Raw genomic sequence first — 26,463 nt, forward strand, 5'->3', positions numbered from 1 at the left:
TGGTGTGGTGCGGTGTCGCAAATAGTGAACTGCATCAGTAGGCCTGCTTCCATCTGCCTGAGTGTCATCAGAGTGAGGCCGACAAAATGGCTGATGGGGCATCTGATCGTGGCAGCAGCAGCGAAGGCGGTGGTGGCAGCATCAGACCTTGAAGTGATTTTCAGTTCAATGATGCGTGCTGTCATTTCTAGCAGATTAGAGGGGACACATTAAAGGGCTTCATGCTAGTGGGCTCCTACTGCCAGACAGCTCACTTTGCTCCTGGCCTCCGTGTTTGGCCGCACTTTATTTAATCTTGCCAAAGGTACTATGCACTAAACACTTAACTTACTAATTGTTAGTAGTAGTATTAGTATTAAAATGTAATTTCATTCCGAAGCAAGATGTACTTGCTGTTGATTGTGGATTAAGGATTCGAGTTAGAGAGAGTAATATAAAAGTTTGTACTTAAGTAAGAAATACATTTATGTAGTAAAACGTTTTGTCAGCTTGTCAGCTTATGGAAGCGCACTGTACTTCAGGCTGTTTTAAATGAAGTGTTGTCTAATATGTGCTTCAGGCTGACCCTGACTGTGTCTCAGATGGCCAATGCTCTCTGTTGTAGGTCTCCTACGTGTATGGATTAACCGTCTTTGAGGACTACCTCTACGCCACCCACGCGGAGTCTGCCACGGAGTCGGCCGCGGGCATTTTACGGATACATCGGTTCAACGTCACAGACCCGGAGGTTCTGTCCAGCACGGGGAATTCCAGGCTTATGCATGTTTATCATAAGCTCAGGCAGCCAAAAGGTAAATGAGATGAGAGTGTCCACCTCTGCAGGATATACGCTGCAGTTTTCTTTCCATGGTTCATTGGCTGCTTCCTCGTCTGTCTTGGCTGGTGTTTTTAGTCTTATTCACAGCAATAAGACATCACATGACATGACCAAACATGTGCTGCACAAGCATAAAGCCATGCCCGCATTAGAAGATGAAGCATCAACACATTTCATGCATTGTGGTTAGTGCTCTGTGTGTGTGTGTGCGTGTGTGTGTGCGTGTGTGTGTGTGTGTGTGTGTGTGTGTGTGTGTGTGAGTGCATGTGTGTGCGTGTGTGCCCACATTAGAAGATGAAGCATCAACACATTTCATGCATTGTGGTTAGTGCTCTGTGTGTGTGTGTGTGTGTGTGTGTGTGTGTGTGTGTGTGTGTGTGTGTGTGTGTGTGTGTGTGTGTGTGTGTGTGTGTGTGTGTGTGAGTGCATGTGTGTGTGTGTGTGCCCACATTAGAAGATGAAGCATCAACACATTTCATGCATTGTGGTTAGTGCTCTGCACACACTAGCATTTTCACTCTACGCCAAGAGCTGACCTTCATTCTCCACCTTGACTTTGTGGGCAGTCTGTACAGGATGTGGTTTTGATGATGTTTCCTCTGTGTGTGTGTGGGTGTGTGTGTGCGTGTGCGTGTGTGTGTGTGTGTGTGTGTGTGTGTGTGTGTGTGTGTGTGTGTGTGTGTGTGTGTGTGTGTGTGTGTGTGTGTGTTTTTGTGTGTGCGTGTGTGTGTGTCCACAGTTAGGAGCCACGCCTGTGAGGTGGACCTGTACGGGAAGCCAGGCGGCTGCTCCCACATCTGCCTGCTGAGCGGGAGCTACAAGTCCAGGACCTGCCGCTGCAGAGTGGGCTTTAGCCTGGGAGGAGACAGCCAGTCCTGCAAACGTCAGTGAATGTGCACCCAACATGCTGAATGTGCACCCAACACGCTGAATGTTCACCCAACACGCTGAACGTGCACCCAACACGCTGAATGTTCACCCAACACACTGAATGCTCACCCAACACGCTGAACGTTCACCCAACACGCTGAACGTGCACCCAACACGCTGAATGTTCACCCAACACGCTGAACGTGCACCCAACACGCTGAACGTGCACCCAACACACTGAATGTGCACCCAACACGCTGAATGTTCACCCAACACGCTGAATGTTCACCCAACACGCTGAACGTGCACCCAACACGCTGAATGTTCACCCAACACACTGAATGCTCACCCAACACGCTGAATGTTCACCCAACACGCTGAATGTTCACCCAACACGCTGAATGTGCACCCAACACGCTGAACGTGCACCCAACACGCTGAACGTTCACCCAACACGCTGAATGTTCACCCAACACGCTGAACGTGCACCCAACACACTGAACGTGCACCCAACACGCTGAATGTGCACCCAACACGCTGAATGTTCACCCAACACGCTGAACGTTCACCCAACACGTTGAATGTTCACCCAACACGCTGCCTCAGGCTTTTTAGGGTTGTGTTCGTTTGGGTGTGCTTCTAATCTGAGGTTGAATCAGAATCTGTGTGTCAAGGGGAAAATGTCTTTCTTTCTGTTTTCTGTCTTTATGTTTTCTCTCCTTCTTTTTTCCTTTTCACTTTCTTTCTTTCTTTTTTTCTTTCCTTCTGTTTTTCATTTTTGTGGTAGACCCTCCTCAATGCTGACACAGTGCTCTCCAACCCCATGTTGCTAACTTTTGAAATGAATTTTCTTACAGACAGCTTTTTAATTAAACCTAATCTCATGTAGACTGCCTTTACACACCAGTCACATTTAGCAAACAAAAACCTGGATACACATCAAACATCCTGCTCGCTCTCTCTCTCTCCCCCTCTCCTTCTTTTTCTCTCTCTCTCTCTCTATCTTTCTCCACAGATGCACACCCTCACTCAATCACTCATAGTACATCAAATATATGAACAAGGCCTTTTCAGAGAGTGTTGTATATGCAGTTTAATGGAAGAGGCCGCACACACATGCTGCAGTCACATTTTAAATCAAACTGCTTTGCAGTAAGAGTGGAACGATCTGCCCTTCGGCCTGAAGACGACGAAGAAGGCCTTGACTAAGTCAATCGGTCCAGTAGATGAGAAGCGTGGCTATCCAAATAGCTTGACGTATAATTGCTTCAATGTACACACCAGCGTCCTCCTCCTCATCAGGTAGAGAGCAGCAGTGCTTATTGAGAGACACCCGTGGGTGTGCTGTCGAGGCAGGGGGGATAAAGTGCCTTGTGCTTGCCCAGTATATCAAAGCCTCTATTCTGCTCGACACAGACAAGCACGGGGGATGAACATGAGCGCTAGCTGCCCGCCGCAGTGCTCCTCAAAGCTGCCGCTGCCTTATCGACCTGATATCGGTGTGATTCATCACGAGCGTAATGCTGTTTTAAGTTGCGGTGGGCTTGCGTGAGCTCACCTGATCAATGGACATTACGCGTGTGACAGTGAAGGCGGACGCTCGATTAATGACACGATTCGGGGGAGAGGAGAGGAGCGACGACCAGCGTCGTCGCCACGGTAATGAGGAGAGCGGAGCTTTCCTGTGACACGTTTGATTTATTCGTCCGCCCAGATGTTCTCAAGACACCTGTCCCCCTCATCTCCCCTCCCCATCTCTCTCTCTCTCTCTCTCTCTCTCTCTCTCTCTCTCTCTCTCTCCCTCTCTCTCTCTCTCTCTCATTCTCTATGTGTCTACCTGTCTCCCCCATCCACCTTTTGTAATGGCATTCAGTGATTTAGAGCGCCATGGTCCCTGTGCCCCCTCTCTCTGCCACCCTGTTGTTTGATATCTAGGTCTCAGGTGCTTAATTGTCTGGGAGGTAGGCAGGCCTCCCCAGTCTGGATGATGAATGAAAGGAGGTGTCTGTGTGGTCTTACCCCACGGCAGACTCCGTCTCCTGGGGAAGGCAGAGGGAACTGGGCTGACAATGAGGGAAATGTTCCCTTTTGTTCTTTCTTGCTCACTTCTCTCTCTCTCTTTCTCTCTCTCTATCTCTCTATTGGTCTCTCTCTCTCTTTCTCTCTCTCTCTATTGGTCTCTCTCCTTCTCTCTCTCTATTGGTCTCTCTCTCTGTCTCTCTCTCTCTTTCTTTTTCTCTCTACTCTCTACTCTCTCTTTTTTTCCAGTGTTTGCTCCTCCTGTCCTGCTGTCGGTGGCATTTCTATACCTCTATACCTCTCTCTCTCTCTCATTCTCTCTTTCTCTTTTTTCACAATTTTTCACATTCCTCTTTTTTCCATTTCACAAACACACACACACACACACACACACACACACACACACACAAAAACACACACACAAATGCAAACGCTCTCTCCCTCTCTCACCTTTCACACACACACACACATACACACACACACACACACACACACACACACACACACACACACACACACACACACACACACTCCCTCATGGTGACTTGTCTTATTTATATGGCTCTTCTCCTCACCAATTAATCACTGTCAGCTCTCCGCTCTCTTAAATCCGACTGACAAACTGCCACGCATTCTTTTAAATCAAACGATTGTCCGCAGTCAACAAAGTTCCAATCAGTGGAAATAACCTTGCCAGCACCTGATGCATGAAAGCCTTTCATCACGCTAATTTCTGTCCTGGGATGGCAAAGTGACTCTGATTGCTGCAATCCATTATGGCGACTGCATTAGCTCGGCCCGGTAATGGATGAGGATCCCAAAAAAAAGTTCATCTTAGGATGGCTGTACTGGATGACAGCAAAACATGGTGAAAATGATGTCATTGTATCTCTGTGTGCTCGTAGGACCCAAGAACGACCTGTTCCTGTTCTACGGCAAAGGAAGACCAGGGATTGTCCGTGGACTGGGCTTGAGTGTGAAGTCCAGCAGCGAACACATGGTTCCCATAGAGGACCTGGTGAACCCACGAGCGCTGGACTACCACGCTGAAACAGGACACATCTACTTCGCCGACACCACCAGCTTCCTGATTGGACGGCAGAAGATTGATGGCAGTGGCCGAGAAACAATCCTCAATGAAGGTGATCACTGTTCTACTATAAACCATTTGTACTAATTATTATTATTATTATTAATATTAATAATAATAATAATAATAATAAATCATAATCATAATAATGCCCACTGTCGTGTATTACTTGCATTAAATCATTTGAATAGAATTATTTCATTTGGAATGTTAAGCACTGCATTTAATTCACTAAAAATCATTAAACTTCTTGTGGCAATTCCATCTTATGTTCTCTCCTAGACCTGGATAATGTGGAGGGAATATCAGTGGACTGGATTGGGAATAACCTGTACTGGACCAATGACGGCTATAGGAAAACCATCAGTGTGGCCCGCCTGGAGCGAGCCACAGAAACCAGGAAAACCCTTTTGGAAGGTGGCATGTCCCACCCCAGGGCTATAGTGGTGGACCCCCTGAACAGGTACATGACTGGTTACGTCCTTCAAACTGAGCCTTCATACATTTTTTTTATGTGAAATGCAAGCTTTTATTCTGCCACTGTGTTATTCTTACCCATGTTGCATCTAATTCTTAAAATAAAGATTAGATTTACTCCTTTTAAAGTACAAGTAGTGGTTGTAGTAGTATCAGTACGTATAGGAGTAGGACCATGAGGGGTGAGGGCTGTTTAGGAGCAGCAGAGTAGTAGTCAGAGAGGAATGAGTAAAAGTAGTGTTAGTGTGGGAATTAGGAGCCGCCAAGTAACTAAAGGAATTGCGATAGTATTAGTATAAGTTCTAGCAGTAGAAGTTGCTGGACTAATAGTATTTGTGGTAGTAGTGGCTCGACTACTAGTGTTTGTGGTAGTAGTCGCTGGAATAATAGTATATGTGGTAGTAGTCGCTGGAATAATAGTATTTTTGGTGTTAGTTGTATCAGTGGTGAAAGTAGTATAGGATGAGGAGAAGTAACAGCAGAAGCAGTAGTGAAAATGGAAGAGTTTGAGGTAGTTTCAGATCATACTCAGGGGCTGATAAAAGGCCTACATCCTTTGATTTCTTTCCTTTGTGTGTGCTGTTTGGATCGATATAGAAGACCAGAGAGTATGGAAGCCCGAACTTTAATAACTTCTAAAGTAGGGAGGGGGGGTTTTAAAAATAAACAGAAGCTAAAGCGGTTGTAATGCATTGATTTATTTCTTTTCCCCCTTCTGGCCATAATCTCACCTAGCCAGGAAGCCTGAGTCCTCATTACAATCGGTTTACAAACGTTTGTTTGCCCTCCGCTTAGCCTCCGAGGCGATTGAAAGGATAGGAAATGTACACAAGCAGTGGATTGTGGGGGTTAGCGGTAAGCTAACACAACGCTGGCAGTAAAAAGGGTTGAGCTCGATGGCCCGCAGCCAATCTCATTATCGCCCGCGCTGGGTGTGAGGCAAAACTCCTGCATCCCGAGGAAGGTGGGTGGGGGGTGGGGGAGGAGGGGGAGGCGTCTCGCTTGAGGCAGATAGAGGCGAGGAGCAGATATGAGGAAACAGCTTCTGTGTTATTAAAACACACACACACACACACACACCCACACACACACACACACACACACACGCACACATTTCTCTGTCTTCATGGTGGCAGACATTATTAATGACCAGGCGCTTGTTTGAAATATTTGCAGAACACCAAATAGCACCTTTTAAAATACATAATCTTCTAATTTACCATTGTTTGCTAGGTGATTGCGTGACTCCAGAAGAGGCTCATTTTGAGAGCACCCATCCTGGGATGCATTTCTAAATGGATTTATTTCTTGGCGTACAACTCAGGGACATTCATATTAATGAAATAGTCATAATTGTCATAATTAAAGAAGAAAAAATAGCACAATAGGCTCATTAGCTGAGGTAATTAGGTTGCTGAATGTTCGTCAAACATTTTCGTTTGGATTTTTGCATAATCAACCACAAGCCATATTAAACAACTCTTACAACTACTTTTTTTTCTCTCACTTGAATCAACATGAATAATAGAGTAAAATAATGAAGAATTCACTCGAAGAATTCATAATTTCCTACCATTCTCTGTTTCAGGCTTCTGGGGCTGAGGTTTTTATATTTTTTTTACGTTTTTCAACATTTGCATATGTAGTAGCTCCCATCTCGGCCAAAAAAACAAACAAAAACACACAAACACAGTTCTCTCCTCTCGGAAGATCAGATCAGAAAGTTCATTCGTGTGAAAGCAATCGAGGGGGTAGTCGGCATTGACTGTGCGGTGCGAGTGAAATCAACACGTCTCTCGGAGGGCAAAGGCCAAACTGGCAGAGTGCAAATTGCCTGGTTGGCAGCAGAAGAGAAGTGCTCTCTCTCTCTCTCTCTCTCTCTCTCTCTCTCTCTCTCTCCGTATGTCTGATGTGCCCTGCTGTGACAGCTGAGTTGAGATAAGTGAGATTTAGAGACCTCTGCGAGGCTCAGTGCGCCTCTGCCTATTTGATGTTTGTGTGCAGGAGGGCACCCTCAAAACTCTTAAGACTCTCGTAATTAGATTCGTCTTTCCTTGCAGGGTCAACATGTTTTGAGAATGTAAAAACCCAGCAAACAAAACACCATAAAAAAATCAGTACCACTGGCTCATGAAGGATGACTTACTTTAGAGGAGGTTGATGCTCATGCCAAGTGGTCTTGCTTTCCCTGCTAAGGCTTATTTTATCTTTAAGGTCTAGGATTTGGATTGCTATTTCACATAATGGCCTTAGCTTCCAGTCAGTGTTGGTATGAAGTCGGCTATTCAAAAACAAGAGCGTGTTAGCATCCCTTTCTCAAGCTGCAGGGTTATTTAGCAGCAAGAAGATGTGGAGGAGGAGGACGAGGAGGAGGAGGAAGAGGAGGAGGAAGGCAGTCTTCATTTCCCCTCTTTGACTCCATTAAAATCCACTGTAGGAAACATCATTTGTACACTTGTGTGTGAATCTGAATGGGTGGGAATGAATGGGCTTTTGACATTTCAGTGTGAGTTGTATTATTTTTGGAAGCAGGTCTTGTCTGGAGCCAGCCAGTCAGTGAATGTGCATGGCAGGAGAGAGAGAGAGAGAGAGAAAGTGAGAGAGAGAGTGAGAGAGAGAGTGAGAGAGAGAGTGAGAGAGAGCGAGAGAGAGAGAGAGAGAGCGAGAGAGCACGACCGAGACCTCAGAACAGCAGGAAGCTATCTAAAGGCCTTCCTCCATGCTTGATGCCAGTCTCCATTCTATGAACTATCTGTTTTTCCCCTTTAAATAAGTATTTTACATACCGTGTGGCTGATGAAGGACAGAGGGAATAAATCACTATAAGTCTCTAATTCCTCATGGTAAGGGTGCCGCTGCTCCATGCGTGTGGGTCCTATTACTGTAGTGGCGGTGCATACCCTCATTAAGGAGGGCTGTGTGGCAGGTAGCAGGAGAGCTCCAGCTTCTCTGTTGTGATTTTTCTCTGCATGCAGCTCTGAAACGGCTAACATGACGAGGATTAGCTCCTCTGCCATTTTTGTGTGAATGCCCCCTCTGTCTCTCCATCGCTCTTTCCTTCAGTGTGTCACTCTTTTTCTCTCACTCGTTCTCTGCTTGGTCTGTCTGCTATACTCTGTTTTCCCTTTCTCTCTCTCTCTCTCTCTCTCTCACACTCTCTGTCTCTCTCTCTCTCTCTCTCTCCCTCTGTCCTTCTCTCTCTCTCCCTCTCTATCTCTCTCTTTCTCTCTCTCGTCCTCTCTCTCTCTGTATGTGTGTCTCATAATCCACTCGTTTGCCTGACTCTGAAAATCCACCCTTTCACTCACTCAATGGCTCATTCTCATCTCTTGTCCTTTATGTCTCAGTCTGTCCCTTATCCCCTTCCTCTTCTATCCCCATGCATCCTCTCTTCCTTTTTTTCCTCCTCAATCTTTTTCTTGTTCTTTTTTTTTTTGTCAGATTATTGCCTCCCCCAGCAAGGACTAGGAGTCAAAGTGTTCCTGTTTGCTTGTTGAATTATTCATCAGCTCATGAAGACAGTGCAGAGAGAGAGAATGAGCAAGGGAGAGAGAGAGAGAGAGAGAGAATGAGAGAATGAGCTAGGGAGAGAGAGAGAATGAGAGAGAGAGAGAGAGAGAGAGAATGAGAGAGAGAATGAGAGAGAGAGAGAGAATGAGCGAGAGAATAAGAGAATGAGCGAGGGGGAGAGAGAGAGAGAGAGAGAGAATGAGCAAGGGGGAGAGAGAGAAAGAGAATGAGAGAGAGAGAGAGAGATAAAGAAAATGAGAGAGAGAGAGAGAGAGAGAGAGAGAGAGAGAATGAGCTAGGGAGAGAGAGAGAGAGAGAGAGAGAGAGAGCGGCGACTCACCCTCCATCAGAATGTGTTTTATGTCCCATACATGTAGCGGGGCTTCTATTACTGATGAGATGAGAAGGGGGCTATGAAGCCCTTTGAGCAGCTCACAGAGCCAACAAATCCCCTAAGTGCGCCCTACAGACAAAGGATCCTGTCAAAACGTTGACCCAATCACTTTTCAAATATCACAAACCCTCCGAGAATACAGGCCCCCTTTTTCCCAAGCCCCAATTTTCTGCCCTTTGATAGCCAAAGACTTCAGAACGGACCTGGTCGGGGTCCTGCCTGGATCTGTCAGGTCTGAATCTCAAATCCACTCCCAAGCTCCATATGCCGACAAAGAAAAGGGGGGAGAAAAAAACGGTTGTCAAATTTACTAAATCCCATTACATTTGAATTACACAAACTAGCCTTGTTTGTCTTTAAGACGTGATATCATTGTGTTTACCCAACTGATTCAGACAGTGTTCACCAAACTTGTCGTTCACGTGAAATCGATGTCCACGTTACAATTAAGTAAATCCAACAATTAGTCAATAGTCAATCAGGCATGATGGTGAATAAGAGATTAGGGGACTGGCAAGGGCCCTGATGCAATGAACAGTGGGACACCCATACATTAATAAAGCCCACTGCGGATATATATTTTTTAAAGCCAAGCTAGTTGGTCACAATTGTGTAGGTACTGCTTGTGTCTGGTTGTAGGCTTTCTGCCATGCATTTTGATCATGTGGGTATGTATCAACCATGTCCAGACAGGTTACTGTATAATGGGACCGTAGTGACTAGTTATTTCACACTGTTTACCAGGGGCATAGTGGGAACAAACATTCCGGTGCACTAGAACATGTTTGATAAGGGGATAGCCTTAAAAATGCGTCTTGAACATGCACTGTCCAGGAAGCATTGAAGGCAACTGAGATAAACGTGTGGCCTTATGCTGTGTAGAGTCCAGACCCAGCTCTCACAGCTGTATCTAGCAGGGATTGCGGAAAAAAAGATATGGTTGGCTTTTTGAAGTTTTTTTTTTTTTTGTCTGATGTTTATCCTCTTGGAGAGACACTACTTCACATAATCAAAGTGTTTCCCTGCGGCTGGGGGCGCCATCTTGTTGCATTAGTTATGTTCAATTAGACTGTGGTCTTACATTGGCTGATACCTCAAGGCTCTGTGCATTAGCTTAGCCTACCAAATAGCTTTAAATTGCCTTTTTACACTGATGACTAACAAATGGCTCTAACTATCACATTTCCCCTCAACATTTAACAGCTTGACTGATCATAAGCAATTTGAGATTTTGAGATATGCAACTGCGAATGTTTAAATCAACCTTATTGCCAGCAGAATCTTTGAATCTTTGCGCTTCTGAAAGTGTGTTCTCTCTGTGTGACTGTGTTTGGTTCAGCTGGATGTACTGGACAGATTGGGAGGAGGACGAGGTGAACGACAGCATTGGGAGGATAGAAAAAGCCTGGATGGACGGCTCAAACAGGAGAATATTTGTGACATCCAACATGCTCTGGCCCAACGGCCTCACCCTGGACCACGGGACCAGCTCCATGTACTGGTGTGATGCCTACTATGACCATATAGAAAGGATCTACCTCAATGGCACTGGCAGAATGGTGAGGTTGCCAAGTGTTTTGTAGACACATTTAGTATACTTTAAAAAAAATACTGCATATACATCCCACTGTCTCATAATGGAATTCAAGTTCATGGTTTGTCTGAAATTTTATAATTTTACTTTTTACAAACTGTTGCCCTTTTACCATACATTATAAATACCACACATTTACCATACATTTTCAATTATCATTATATTATGATAATAATAACATTATTATATATTATATGCATATTATATGCTTATATGCTTATATGCACACTTCATCATTAGTGCACATGTTTGTGGTATGTATATGATTCATGTGTTATAACCATGTAATAACAACTTTACTAACTCAATAGGTGGTTTACAACGGCAAGGAGCTGAATCATCCTTTCGGGATCTCGCATTACCGGAGTTCTATCTTCTGGACAGAGTACATGAACGGCTCCATCTTCCAGCTAGACCTGAACTCTGGAGACGTGAACCTCCTGAGGAGCGAGCGCCCTCCCCTCTTCGGCCTCCGTGTGTTTGACGCCCAGTCTCAACAAGGTAAGTGTTTTCTGTCATTATGTAAATAGACTGTTCAGGTCTGTGCAAACTGTATCGGTGAGGATTTGTAATTTTTGGAGAGTAGACATGATGCCTTTATGTTTAAGAAAAATGTCTGCATTGATGAATTATTTTAAAACACAACTGTGGCAAAAATCGACCATGTCTTGATTTTGCAGTTATACTAGAGGTTTTGTTTTTCTTTCCCTTGCTATCTTAAGGTGTTAAACCACTGCTAAGAAATATAAATATATACATTTTCGGTGAAGGACATGTTTTACTGATCTCTTAGGCAGTAGGCAGTGGATTTATGAATGGACGAGTATGTAGTACTATGATTTATTCATACAGCCTATTCTCAGAAGACCAAGCCCTGTGCTAACGGTATAGCATGGCGTCTTAGTAGCGGAGGTATCAGAAGATAAATATGGCGACCAAGTGAAAGCCCATTAAAAAAAATCTATTTTTTTGCACCTGCCATTTAAAATATGCTGTGTATCGATTTTTCCTTAAAACTTTAACGCACCTGCATTCAGTTCGGCTTTTTGTGTTAATTTTCTGCATTCTCATCTAATGAATTGGAATGAAGTATAGCCTATATGTGTTCTGATATCCTCACATCATAATATCTCTATTGAATATAACCTTCATTTTACCCCTTTCAACCAATTATTTGTCATAACTGCGGCACACAACTAATATCTGACACTAAATTACGGTGATGGTAGCTGGTAATTGCGTGGCATCCCATTGTTGCACGATGACAAATTAGCCCGCTAATGTTGTTGGAAAGCCGCGATGACTGACGGAGCTGCGACGCTCCGGGCGGGTGGGCTGGGGAGGGGCTGGCGGGGCGAACGGTGGGGGGTGTCCGGGTAATCCCTCCAGCTGAGAGAGGGGCGAGACAAGACCGAGGAGCTGTTCCGACTCTCAAATCCACGCAGATGCGAGGAGTAGGAGGCGGGGAATGATTACTGTCATCCGCTCTCGTAAGCACCAGGCGCTGCGCACGCAGAGAGGGCCTCCGCACAGCAGGACACCACCGGCTGGATCAGTGCTGGAGAGAGAGAGAGAGAGAGATGGAGAGAGGGAGAGAGGGAGAGATGGAGAGAGGGAGAGAGGGAGGGAGAGAGGGATGGAGGGAGAGAGATAAAGAGAGGGAGAGATGGAGGGTGGGAGGGAGAGAGAGCGGAAGAGAGAAAATTAGGGAGGGAGAGAGAGGGAAAGAGAGATAGAGGGAGAGAGTAAGTGAGTGGGAGGGAGGGAGACTAAAGGAGTAAAAAGAGAGAGAAGGAGACACAGAGGATACGAGAATAAGAGAGCGATAGAAGGAAGAAGTCATACAGAGAGAGAGAGAAAGAAAGAGAGAGAGAGTAGGGGACTAAATGAGTGTGGATAGTGATCAAGAGAGGAGATTTTAAAATGACTGTTTTATGTACAGTATTTCATCTTGGGTGTACCTCTGGGAGCGGATTGAGCTCGGTAGACAGTTTTGGGTGCCATAGAAACAGCGTGACATCTCCTCAGTCTGTCACTTGTGTTTAGATCTAACAGTAAGGGGTAGAGCATTGGAACAGACACGCTCCAGAGGAACAGTCGGCAGATAGCGTGCACTTATGTTAAGTCTGAATCAGAAGTTTTGCTGACGCATTTAAGAGCAGAATCAAAAGATGACACTGTTTAGTCACACTTGCTTCGAAGTACTCTACAGCATTATACAGTATTACACTGTAATTATGCAGTAATACAGTGATACATTGTTAAGAATACAGTGCCGTAGAGAGTAGAAGAACGTACTATGTGTTCGAGAGTTAATGGTGGGTTTCGACTTAGGGCTGTTATTAGTGTATATGGGCACTGACTATCAATATTTTACATACATAAATTAGTATAAAGAGTAAAGGGTGAAATTAGTGTATTGTGCTGCACATAATGGTGTAATTACAATGTAACAAAGCTCCTATGGTGTAAAGTGCTTGTGTATTGCTGGAGAAAGCATTTAAGCGCTCTTTGGCATCAGGATTGTATTTTTCATATTGTATGTTTATTGATCTCAGACCACCATTCTTCACGAAGCCCCTGTCACCAAGGAGATTAATTGTGGCCCTTATCCTGTGAACAGCACCGATTGGCCCCCACAAGACAGAGGGCTTTATCTCATTGGCTCAGGCACTAAGGCTCTGCCTCTGGATAAACCCTAAATAAACCCCCATCATAATTGTCTTTCAGTGGGTCAGCTTCACAAGTGACAGTCACCTTATAGAAAAAGAGGAGAAAAAACTCTCTCTCTCTCTCTCTCTCTCTCCATAAATATTAATCTGTGTTAATAAAACATTGCTCAATATTTCCAATGATGACACAGAAGGATTATATTTTAAAAGTGCTTTATTTGAGCATGATCATGAAGCATACTATTTTTCATTTGACAACATGAGCAGTTGAGCAATGTGTTCCCTTCAAAGAGGAAAGAGCAGGAAGCCACTGAAGGTGCAGTGGTTATTAGTATTATCATAGAGCCTGTAGCCTGGAGGGAGTTTCATGTTAACTTTATCTCCCACCTCCAGTTGTAGAGTGACACCACTAGAGATATCGGTGACCTGCCCATCATTATCATACTCATCCAACTGCATGACATGCATTCCATTCTTAGCCATCCTGATAAACATGTAGCGTGAGGAAAGTCTATCCATGACTGTGAATCTAAAGTAAAAAACTCCCCTGACTGGAGCTGTGAAATAGCCGGTCATGTTGCTGTAGGCCCGTCCAACATTGGTGATGGTTTTAGTGAAGACCAAGTTCAGACCATAGTTCCCAGCCACTATGTATCCTGAGTTAGTCAGACCTGCTGAGAATGCCACCTTGGGTTTCTCTGTAATCTCTTTCTCCAGATTCACTACTTCTCAGTGGCTCAGTGGCTGCCAGTCTGGTCTTCACTGCTGTCAGCTCTGCCTCTTGTTCTGTTTGTTCCATTTTGAGTTTCTCCACCTCAGTCTCACCAGCAGACAGTTCCATCTTCAGGTTCACCACTTCAGTCTTCATAGTGGTCAGGTCTGTGTGTTGTGCTGCAGTTTCTTTCTTCATATGCTCCATGTCAGTCTCAGTAGCTACCAGTCTCTCAGTAACTGACCTCAGATCAGCTATCTGTGCTGCAGCTTCCTTCTTCAGATTCACCACTTCAGTTTCAAATGAAGCCAGTCTGGTCTTCACAGCTGTCATCTCTGCCTCTTGTGCTAAATTCACCCTTTCCAGCGCGTCCACTTTAGTCTCACTGGCCACCAGTCTCTGTTTCACAGCTGTCATCTCTGTGTCTTGGGCATCATTTTCAGCCTCTATTTTGTACAGCAGATCATTGGTCATTCTCAGCTCCACTAACATGATTGCTTGCTTGTCCACCATGTCTCTAAGTTCCTTGAGCTCAGCAGAGACGTCTAGCTGGGTAAAGACTTCAGCAGCAGCAGCAGCAGCAGCCCCAGTGCTCTGGCTCTCTGTGTGAAGATCAGTCTGGGTGCTCCGAGTCTGAGATCCACACATGGAGAGCAGCAGCACCAGCAGTGTGATGACAGCCCTCATCTTTAAAATCACTCCCTCTCTGACACACAGTAGTTCGGTAGTAGCTGTAGTAGTAGCAGTAGTAGCAACAGTAGAAGTAGAAGGTTTATAGTCTCACACCCTCTTTTGTATGTCTCAGTTACTCATTATGTAAGACATTTCATGACGTTTTGAGGTTAGATAAAGTCTAGGGACACTGATCAGAATTAGGAATAGCAGATTTTCCAGGACATATCTGGTTATCAGTGGTGTGGGAAAATACAAGCCTGTCACCCATAATGTAGGACAGGTGGGGCTTCATATTGTGTTGCAATGGCTGCAATGTCATACCAGAGAGGAGGGAAGTCTCTAGAAAAATATAGATTTAAAATGGAAATGTTTTGAATTGGAGGTCGTAATAGTAGTAGTAGTAGTTGCAGTAGTACTTTATGAGACCCTCTCTTTATATGTTATTTATTGATTATTTATGGAGGTTTCATCACTTTTGGGGTGAGCTAGAGTCCAAGGACACTGATAAGGTGTTTTTTTTCCAAGACATATCTGGTTGTTCAGTTATCAGTGTTGTGGGAAAGTGCAAACCTGTCACCCATCATGTAGGGCAGGTAGTGCTTCATGTCTTATTTCACATGTAAAATGTAATGTAAAACTCTGACTATAATCGTGTATGTGTGGTAATCACATGCCTTTGTGTCTTAAGTGCTGACCTTTCTGGCTTTGTATGTGGGCTTAAATCTTTACTGTATGTAAGTAGCTGGACAGAAAGACTACATTTACTTCTTTCCTACATCTGGAACATGTACACCCAAATGTTTGCAAAAAGCATAGTAAGATGATCTCGGACGTGGGAACCCACCATGTGGTTATCTCTGCTGACATAGTGCTCAGTCCCCCCCCCCTTCTCTCTCCCCCCCTTCTCTCTCTCTCTCTCTCTCTCTCTCTCTCTCTCTCATTCTTCACTACTGTGTTGTAGCATGCCACTGTCCACAAGACAAATTATGCCGCTGAAACGATAGAAATGTCAAAAGGCCTTTCCCGGTGATGTTCCGAGTAACTCACTTGACATTTGTTTGGAAATGACTTGGCGTCTGCCTTGTGTGGCCATCAAGGAATGGAGAATGGCTTTTAGATATGGCAGAGAGAGGGATTTCGAGTTCAGTGCTTTGCCCCAGTGTCACTGAAAGCTTCAAGGAGAACCATTTCTCAAAGTCAAAGACCTTTATGAAGAAGAAAAAAAAAAACAGCAAAACGGATTGCTGAAGATAAATAATTTCGACAAAATGTTTTTTTTTTTTTTTAACTGTTAATGTTTTTTCTTTCTTTTTTTCTTTTTTTGCTGCTGGTGTAGGTGACAATGCCTGCAGAGTGAACTATGGGGGGTGTAGTACCCTCTGCTTGGCCGTCCCAGGGGGGAGGGTGTGTGCATGTGCTGACAACCAGCAGCTGGATAAAAACAATGTCACCTGTTCAGGTAAGTCTAACGCTGCTTTTCACTTATTCAAGACTGGACAGAAAGAAACTTAGGATGTAATATTTTTTTATTTTAAATAGGTTTATTGTAACATGTGAATAGGGCGGAGTGTGCAGGGCTTAACTGTATTTAAAGTTAGAAGAAGGATTTATTCAAGTTCCAGAGAGCATGCAGTCCAGACTATTCTCATTTGTAGTTCCACGTTGGTAGAATGAACTACCTAGCACTACCAGAGCAGGGGTGTCCCTCTCTACCTTTAAGAAGCTTTTGAAGACCCAACTCTTCAGAGAGCACTTCCCGTCCTAACTGGCACCTGCAATTACAGCAGTTACATTTCTGCACTTCTTTTTCTTTTTTATTTAATTTTGTCATATTTCTTATGTAAAGTAGTATTTATTGTTACACCAGGTGCTATTGCTCCTAGCTTGACTATTCTCTCCCTTGTACGTCGCTTTGGACAAAAGCGTCTGCTAAATGACTAAATGTAAATGTAAATGTAATGTTCAAATCACTGAACGCTGAGTCATGCACTGGTGCTCTGTAAACATTATTTAAACAACTCAGGAATGACAATGTGCCTTTTTGGATTGACAAAGACCTTCCCTATTTAGATTGTGTGGCTAAACTAATAGATAAACGGTGAATCAGTTGCGTCTGTTGCCACACACATCCCATCTCCTTGTGTTTGTGTGCAGTGCAAAGTTTTCTGATCACATCGTGTTTGATGAGAGCACTTGCTATCAATGCGTTCTTACTCTGTGACGTTTATTTGCTGTCGTTATTCCGCCGCAGCATCGTCCGGGGAGGAGGCTCCACAGAGGTGTCGCAACGACGAGTTCCAGTGTCAGAACCAGCGCTGCATCCGGACCTCGTGGAAATGTGACGGCGATGACGACTGTTTGGACGGAAGCGATGAGGATCACAACGTCTGCTGTGAGTTTGCATGCACCACTGCCCCTTTTGACCCCACACTATATTGAATCCTTTTATTGTGTGTTTTATAAGTGTGTTTGCATTCATGGAGGTCAACTGGCAGAGAAGGCACTAGCAACATCAAGGTCACGGGTTCAGCGCTCTCGCCGAGGCGGAAACTTGTAGCTTTGGAGAAAGGCATCTAAATGAATGAATGTAACATGTCATAAACTGAAGTGCTATTTACTTCTGAATAAAGTACTGAGAGTGAAAGTATTATGTTTCACTCCGAAGACCAACGAAAAAGAAACACAGGAGTCTACCTTGTTCTGATCGAACTCGGTCGATGGCGGTTAAGCTGTCAGTGTTCTGATGTTTGGCCAACAAAACACTATCTACTCCCTGAACAGCATGAAGTTATAATGGAAAAACTGTCATCTCTTCTCTCCTCCATACTTTCCATTCTTCTTGTGTTCCTTTCTGGCATAGTCCAATTCTAAACCAATCAGAATTTAAGCAGAATTCTAACGACCAATCTGAATTCACTGACATTACTGGTATCTAGACGTGTTGCTTCACTCATCCTACGCAGCAGTTTTCCATTCCAAGTCAAGGGAGTAAAAGGAAACGTATCCACTATGCATGGATGACAATAAAGACATTACTCCTAAACCATGTACACTTGCTATCTCATGTGCATACGGGTTTCAGGTACATCCATTAAGCATGACATGACATTTTTTGTTTTAATTTCTCACATATGGAATTATGAAAATATGTTAACCCTGTTTACAAAAATAAATTACACAATGACATTGTGTGACAGAGTGCAAGATTCTCATACCAAAATTGCAAGAGAAAATTATGCCGTCATATGTTTTATTTCACAACATAACCTTCCCTCCCATACCTTTTAACTCACAAAAATGTCTTCTGGCTGGCAAAACCACTAAGCATGTTACTCTCCGATGTGACACAACTGCCAATCATCGGCTAGATCCGCATTATGTTTTATCCTAGCAGACGTCTGAGGGGAGCAGAGGAAGTTCACAGGCATGGATTTAAAGGACAGCAGCAGATTTCCACATCTCGGCAGTGTTTTTCAATCCCGTATGCCCCCCCCCAAGTAATCCGTTATTTTGTCAACGCCTGCAGAGTAGGCAGAAACCGACTGGGACTGGGACTCGGCCCCCCCGCTTCCCACCTATGTACAAGGCTGTGCTCTTAGTCAAGTGCTGAACGATGCAGGCAAAAAACCTCCTTATTCATTCTCGGAGCAAAGCACAGGATCAACTGGTCTGTGTGAAACTGCAACATGTTTGAGCTCCTGAAATAGGAGCATTCGACTCGATAATGTGTGTACTGAAAATGTGTACTGCAACCATTTCCTTTTGCTCCTGCACCAAATTAGTTAATTATTATTACGTTGATTCGTACGGCTGATCTAGGGTCAGCTCATGAGCCGATCGATTCGATAAGCTCCATGTTTTAAGCTGTGGGAGGCTGACTCATTTTGCACCATGAGAACTACTATAATGTGATCTTCTGCCAGAATTATCACAATTGCGAAATCAATTGTCTGCCCAGCTGGGACGTCCCGTAGTTTAATACGCCTGAAACTTTACTGTTTGATTCAGTCCCGAGATACCTGCTCGGATCTGGTTTCTGGAGTTCACTTTATCTACCAGGGGATATGTTTAGCATCCACAAGTGTGAATAATGGTTGTGGTTTATTAAGCATGGCCAAAGGCTATGGAAAGGAGCCAGACTCTATACTTTGAAGATCCTTTCCAGAGCAATTCTCGAGACATTGTGTAACAAAGCATTTTCCACAAATCGATGGAGACTTCAGCCTCCTCGCCTCCCCCCCCCCACACTAAAATCATCTCAGATACTGGTAAACACTACACTGCAGGGCACTGCACTGAAGTCCAGACACAGTCCAAACACAGTCCAGATGGTAGCTTACACTGGTGTGGATTCATGCCAAATCTGTCCCGGGTCAAATCTCTCTCAGGTCAAATCGATGCCAGAATAACCTGATAGCCTTGGAGATTTGTCAGCTCGCTTTAACTGTAGTACACTCTCGATACACTGACTGAAGTTAACCTGTTTTTCTGAATTTAGCCACAGTTTTGAATTACTGCGGGAATAGCTAAAATGAAACGCCCTTCATGATTTTGTCACATGCATGTCTGTCTGTTTATTTTTATTGCATTTCACTGACACTCATGCATACATTGTGGCAGGAAGTGGCTTTCTCCAGCAGGAGCTTGTGCTGTCCCGTAGATTGACTGTGGTTGTCATTGAGTGCCAGCATGTGGTCTTGTGTATTACAGACAACCACAGCTGTCCTGTGGACCAGTTCAAGTGCCCGACTAATCGCTGCATTCCCAAGAGGTGGCTATGTGACGGAGCAGATGACTGCGGGGACAATGAGGACGAGTCCAACTCCACCTGCTCAGGTAAACTTGTTTTTCCGGATAGTTTTTCCTTTTTATTTTCCTCTTCTTTCTTTTTTTTCTTCCTTCTGTCATCTTTGTCATCTACAGGTGCGACAGCACAAATTAATTTCTTTCTTTTTTTTCTTTATTGATTTATTTGTATGCTGTTGAAGAGTTAGCTGTCACTCACTTGACATGAAATGGTCCTGTTGGGGCTGTGGTCCAATCTGTTCTGTCTAAATGAGAAGCATTCTTCTTCAACACTCTAAATGAGAAGCATTCTTCTTCAACACTCATGACGAGAATCTTCAAACAAACAGTGAGCCTCGTGCTCTGATTCTGCCATTTTTTTTTTCAGCTGAGGTTCGACAAATCAAAGTAGCTACATGCCTCTTGCCAATTGCTCTCACCGTCGTCTCCAAGACATGCGTCAGAAACGAGCAACGAGGCACAGACGGGGTTCTGCGATCAGCGAATAGCGTTCAGCGCTCGCCGTGTTAAAACAGCATCAAAAGAGGATGAGAGTCTCTGGGTGTATCTCTTGCTATTGAGCGGCTGTCAGAAGCCCTTAGCCCAGCCGCTGGCTTCTTTAACATGCAGTGCAGTCAGAGCACCTGGCCGATGGCCAGCGCAGAGACCCCTGGGGATCATTTCAGCGGCGTGAGAGCCATCAACAGGAAGCCTGACTAGATGTGATAAATGCCATCTTGTCAATGCATTTGACAGCTCCTGATAAAGCATGGAGTGCCTACATTAAGGATCACTCGCCTTCCCAGACCCTGTGTATGGATGTATTTATGCCTGTACTTATTTTATGCTTCAGTTGGTTGGTATTTTTGCTAACTCTGACACCCCAGTGGTATTTGGTAAACGTGACGGCACTGATGCTGTGCCCATGTGTAGATTGCGAACCCTCCCTCCCTCCCTCCCTGCCCGTCCCCACGCCCTCGCCGCCTGACACCCTCGAGACGATCGATATGATAAGCACCATGTTAAACTGTGGGAGTCAGCATCTGTTCAAATGATGACTACCATCTACAAGGTTGTCAGATATATGTTTGCCATCTGATTCTCACTTTCTCTCTCTTTCTTTCTCTCTCTCGCTGTCTCTCCCTCTCTCTGTGTCCCTTTTGCCAGTCTCTCGCCCATGCCAGCCGGGTCAGTTCTCCTGTGCCAACGGCCGTTGCATCCCGGAAGTGTGGCGCTGCGACCGGGAGGACGACTGCGGGGACAAGTCGGATGAGACGGCGTCGTGCGGTGAGGCGCCTTCCTCTTCTTCCTCTGTTTTCTAGAGCCCCACTGAAGATAAACAGCATGTGGAATGGATTGGAATTAAAGGGCCGTTTTGGAAACCAATGAAAGGAATACTTGGAGTCAATGTTTTCTCCTCATATGACACTGTGATATGGCCATATCCTGCTGCCACAGAGATTCACAAGTTTTGCTGGCCAAGAATAATGCCTGTTTTTTTTTAGCATTGTACTTCTCCTAGTGCCAATGTGGTGTGTGTGTGGGCGTGTGTTTGTGTGTGTGTATGTGTGTGTGTGTGTGTGTGTGTGTGTGTGTATGTGTGTGTGTGTGTGTGTGTGTGTGTGTGTACGTGTGTGTGTGTGTGTGTTTGTGTGTGTGTGGCTTGATATACTGTATAATTCTCCTCAAAGCATGGTTATTGATGTCAGTTCCTTAAATTGGCACTTTAAACCTGCATTCCTTTTTTGCTTTGACAATTTACACTTTACAATTTAACTTCATCCCTGACACCTCTTTTGAATTTCCCAGTGAATACATCTTGCTAAATGATGTGTTGCCAGAATTATGGACCCTACATTTCCCTTTGTTCATGGCAACTGACATAACTCCATCTGTGGAGGATATTATAGTGTGGTGTAGGGAAGGGTAGTAATCAGAAGAAACGATTTTGTGTTGAGGTACTATGAGCTCATGTCTCTCTTCACTACTGCGTTTTAGGAGAAAAAAAACGACAACAAAAAGAACAACAGAAGCCGTGTTCCAGCTTGTGTCTGCAGCGCTTCAGGAAGTGCCTGGAGCTCATTGTGCTTGTCAGTCTCTTGTCACTGTACACTTTTAGATTTACCTCAGGTTGTTTCTTTGCTTCCTTCAGACCTGTCCTCTACTCTCTCTCTCTCTCTCTCTCTCTCTCTCTCTCCTACTCTCTCTCTTTCGCTCTTTCTGTCTCTCCCTCTCCTACACTCTCTCATATTTTCTCTACTCCTACACTCTATATTCCTACTCTCTCCCTCTCTCTCCCTCTAGCTCTCTCCTACTCTCTTTCTCTCTCCCTCTCTCTCTCTCTCCCCACTCTGTTCCCTCCATCTATCAGTGGAAGTGCATCATATCAGCATTCAGTGCTCACTGAGGCATCCTCTCTCTGAATCAGTTACTGAGGAGCAGAAAGCGAAAGAGTAAACTCTAATGTTGAGTCGGAATACTTCTGAAGAAGAGTCTTTCTCGCTAGTCCATCAAGGTTTTTTTCTTTCTTTCTTTCTTTCTCTCTTTCTTTCTTTCTTTTCTTCATGATGCTGGCAGTTGTGACATTGTCTAAAACAGAAAGCTGAGGGAGAGAATAAAGGCAGAACATGTATTCACCGTAGAGGAACAACAAAGCCCTCCAGTGGGCTTCCTACTTAGAGACTCAAAGTCTGAAAATCCTCGACCGTCAGGGCAACAAATCCGCAAATCTGCATGTTTTGCAGCATCAAAAGTGTTTTATTGATACAGACATAAAGCAGACTATTTATATTGAACATAAATATGAAGGAAGTCCATATGCTGCAGAGTGTCAATTTGGCATGAAATAACGTAGACTAAATATACCTACACTGGAGCACTTTCGATATATTTTCATACATTTATGGTTTTATTGAACCTTATTAATCAGGTATTCCATTACTTACATAGGACAGCTCTCAAACACATACAAATTGATGCAAACATACATGCATAAACATAAACACACACACACACACACACACCTGAACACAAATCAAATATAATTATTGTACTTACATTTCTATGACGGCATGCACTAGAGAATGCAAGTGTGCTGGTTGATGTCCAAATATGCCCCCATTACTTCTGTTGAAGGTACATGCAAGCCATTATTTGCAGTGCCTCCCAATATGTCTTCCATTGACAGACTCATGTGTTGGTTGTTTTAGTTCACTGGTCTTTGTTTGTTTTCTAAAAGCTGCCTTGCTACGCTGTCCTTTTTTGCCCGTGGTCCCGCGGTGTAGAGACACACAAACAGCCTCTTTTTGGCACTGAACTGAAATTGGTGGGATGTAAAAAAGGTTGGGTTGCTTGTGGTTCGAGACTGCTCCTTTCTCCACGGGACGCTGCTTGGCAAAGATGGCGCTACCGGGAGGCCTCCTCCTCCTCCTTTTGCAATCACTGCCACATAGCAGCAGTAGCAGGAGCAGCAGCAGTGGAGTGTGGGTAAGCTCTGCGGTGAGGTGCAGGGTGTCTCAGCACACTGCCATAAACACAGCCACAGCGCAGACAGTAATTAGAGGGCATGCCTGGATGCGCTTCATCATTATCACATTGTGCAGACGGACAGATAGAGCAGGAGAGAGGCAGAGAGAGGGAGAGGGAGAGGGAGAGAGAAAGAGAGAGACTGAGAATGAGAGAACGAGAGAGAGAGAATGAGAGAAAAACAGAGAAAGAGAAAGAGACGGATTGACACAAACTTCTCTATTTGTCAAATGTCTCTATTTCTGTTTTTGTTTTTGGTTGCATTTTTTTTTTTTTGTGGTTTGTTTTGTTTGAGTTTCAGGGAATCTACACCCCAAGCCTAGTTAGCAGCCCAAGAACCCCCGACCCCTCTCTGGCAGAGCTCTCTCCCCAGACTCTCGAGACTAGTGTTTAGTCCCACGGCATCTTCCTGATTCACCATGTCCTTTCCGTGTACGAACTCAGGAGATCCTAACGACGGCATCATTTATATATGTGTGGCTGTTGATTTTTTCATGAGCGCAAGCTCTCAGCTGCAGCTAACTTTTCACGTGAGTGGGGTCTGGATGGTGAGTACTCTGCTCAGACAGACAGCAGGACTGGAGGTTAGGAGGAGAGAAGGGAGTAAATTAGGTATGAAGTATGTTCAGTTTAAGGATGCATGTTGCTTTGACATGTGAATCAGGGACGTAACTGCCTGTGAAGTCAAACAATGTTAGAGAACTTCATACTTCACTATTTTGAACTGAAACATGTTGGCGTTGTGTTTACCCATAGGCAAAAATGGCTGATAAAGAGGGGGCTGATGAAGTGTCCCCTTTTTACCGATCCGTGCGCTTTGTGATCATCTCCCTACTGTGTCGTCAGCGGTAACGGGCGGCGAAACCGCAAGTTGAAAGGGGATTGGTCTCAGTTGAAAAACTGTATGACAGACACAAATCCTTTTCGCCAAAAATTGAATTTTTTCAGTTTGCTGCAGAAGGGTTTGTAGTCACGTAAATAAATCGCTATCTAGTTCACATAACTACGCTGTACAGCTTGACTTTTTTTTTACACTGAGATAATGCAAATACCCCTTTTGCAGCTTACGTTATTCAAAATGTGTCACCCTGGTTGGCAGATAAATTCATATTAAGTAGGACATAGGTGTAAGGGGCAGAGTTAAGGAAGGGGAAGAAATAAGGCACTGTTCGATATGTGAGGGAAATGTGTCAAATATCTTATCAACTTATGTAATCAGGGTTTAATTGGGGATTTGAAATAATATTAATACATATTGGTTGAATTTTGGTCACCTTCTTGTGGAAATATAGCATTTTCTTCCCCTGGATTATCAGGCTGACTGCAAGCATGCTGACCTTAAAGGCTAATGATGTTTTTCATCTGGGATTAGCTTTGCATTGGATTCTCCACGCCATTTGGAAATGCCTTAAATTCGCTGTTCTAAGCAGAATTTCCCCTTTTCTCTTTTTTTTGTGAGTCTCTGGCTTTTTCTGTGTGTATGTGTGTGTGTGATCAAGAGTGTGTCTGTGTCTGTGTCTGTGTGTGTGTGTCTGTGTGTATGCGTGAGAGAGGGGGGGGTCTCTCGCTCTGTGTGTGTGTGTGTGTGTGTGTGTGTATGTGTGTGAGAGAGGGGTTCTGTGTGTGTGTGTGTGTGTGTGTGTGTGTGATCAGGAGTGTGTCTGTGTGTGTGTGTGTGTGTGTGTGTGTGTGTGCTTGAGCGAGAGGGGGTCTCTGTGTGTGTGTGTGTGTGTGTGTGTTCACTCTCGTGTGCGTAACAGCTGGGATTACTCTGTCTGGGAAATATAAAATATCAAAGGCATTTCCCTAACCTCCCTGAATGTCAACCCACAGGAAGAGCCTTTAGAATAGAGAATCCTCTGTTCCTCTGCTCAGAACAGACAGCAGACAATGAGAGAGAGGAGGAGATACTAGTTAAGGCAGGGAAATCAGACTCTCCTGTGTTTTATGCCATTTTAAAGGTTCTGAACTCTTCATAAAGAAAGCCTCTTGGTTCCCCTGCCAGTTTTTTCTACCTCTTCTTGCTCTGTCTTTCTCTCTCTCTCATTGTGTGTGTGTGTGTGTGTCTGTGTCTGTGTCTGTGTGTGTGTGTGTGTGTGTGTGTGTGTGTGTGTGTGTGTGTGTGTGTGTGTGTGTGTGTGTGTTTGAGACAGAGCGAGAGAGAGCATGTAGTGCTGTGGGAGAAATCTTACTACAACATTCGCTGCAACAACTAGAAATGTCTTCTTCATCACAGTGATGAAAATTCTTTCACGTCTTATTGATAGTGAGATATAGCATTCTTACATATCTTATTGATAGTTAGGTATAGCATTCTTACATATCTTAATGATAGTGAGATATATCATTCTTACATATCTTATTGATAGTGAGATATATCATTCTTACATATCTTATTGATAGTGAGGTATAGCATTCTTACATATCTTAATGATAGTGAGATATATCATTCTTACATATCTTATTGATAGTGAGGTATAGCATTCTTACATATTGTATTGATAGTGAGGTATAGCATTCTTACATATCTTAATGATAGTGAGGTATAGCATTCTTACATATTGTATTGATAGTGACGTATAGCATTCTTACATATCTTAATGATAGTGAGGTATAGCATTCTTACATATCTTAATGATAGTGACGTATAGCATTCTTACATATCTTAATGATAGTGACGTATAGCATGCTGATTACAGATAAAACAAAACAGAGCAGTATGCAGCAAAGAAAATAAACACAAACACAAAAAATCTGTGCAGAAATTGAATTAGGTTTGATTGGCGGTTGTTTTCAATGCGATTAATAGGGGAGGATGGAATGAGGAAGACAGCCGAGGCACGCGCTTTAATTGGCCTCTCTGCTTGGCCATAAGGCATTCATCAGGAGCATGTTGGAGGAGGGATCCTGCAGTATGAGTCCTTGACCCCACACTGAAAATGAGCAAGCAGATGTTGGCTAATTACGGAGGCATGAGTTTGTTTGGGTGCGGCTGAAGTCAGAGCCGCTCATTTGTATGTTTTCCCGTCTCCTGATGGTGAAGTCATGCCAAGAGCCTGGCGTTCGCGTCGGGGAGGCCTGTCGCAGTCGTGCTGAGCGCTGTACTGCTGATGCGTGTGGTTTGGTGCCTCATTCGCCACAGCTTACCTCTGGGTTTCTGGGTAACGATTTTAGAATTTCTACCCAGGCATTATTTAATATGCCATCTTTTTAGATCCTTTAAGCTTGAGGGTTTTTTTTTTTTTCTTTTTACCTTTTTCCTCTCCTAGATGTTTCAACTCGTGTGGTCCTCCGCTCAACCTTGAAGCAACTCCAAATGTACC

At 44.2% G+C, this 26,463-nt stretch overlaps 1 protein-coding gene across 6 annotated transcripts in view; it reads left to right on the forward strand.

The window, feature by feature from the left end:
- The window catches only part of lrp1bb (low density lipoprotein receptor-related protein 1Bb), a 302,617-nt gene that overhangs the window by 137,615 nt on the left and 138,539 nt on the right, over positions 1 to 26,463 (forward strand). For all 6 annotated transcript variants that reach the window (XR_004165369.2, XM_031582278.2, XM_031582280.2 and 3 more), the window contains exons 8-17: positions 605 to 791; positions 1,557 to 1,700; positions 4,612 to 4,848; positions 5,079 to 5,259; positions 10,517 to 10,736; positions 11,083 to 11,272; positions 16,167 to 16,289; positions 17,082 to 17,222; positions 19,541 to 19,666; positions 20,783 to 20,902. Coding sequence is in view for 5 of the 6 variants with exons in the window: in XM_031582278.2 (XP_031438138.1) it covers positions 605 to 791; positions 1,557 to 1,700; positions 4,612 to 4,848; positions 5,079 to 5,259; positions 10,517 to 10,736; positions 11,083 to 11,272; positions 16,167 to 16,289; positions 17,082 to 17,222; positions 19,541 to 19,666; positions 20,783 to 20,902 (1,669 nt within the window). In the remaining variant the exon portion in view is untranslated. The remainder of the gene's footprint in view (positions 1 to 604; positions 792 to 1,556; positions 1,701 to 4,611; positions 4,849 to 5,078; positions 5,260 to 10,516; positions 10,737 to 11,082; positions 11,273 to 16,166; positions 16,290 to 17,081; positions 17,223 to 19,540; positions 19,667 to 20,782; positions 20,903 to 26,463) is intronic.

The sequence above is a fragment of the Clupea harengus genome, chromosome 2 (genome assembly GCF_900700415.2).
Source record: "Clupea harengus chromosome 2, Ch_v2.0.2, whole genome shotgun sequence".
Classification (NCBI taxonomy): domain Eukaryota; kingdom Metazoa; phylum Chordata; class Actinopteri; order Clupeiformes; family Clupeidae; genus Clupea; species Clupea harengus.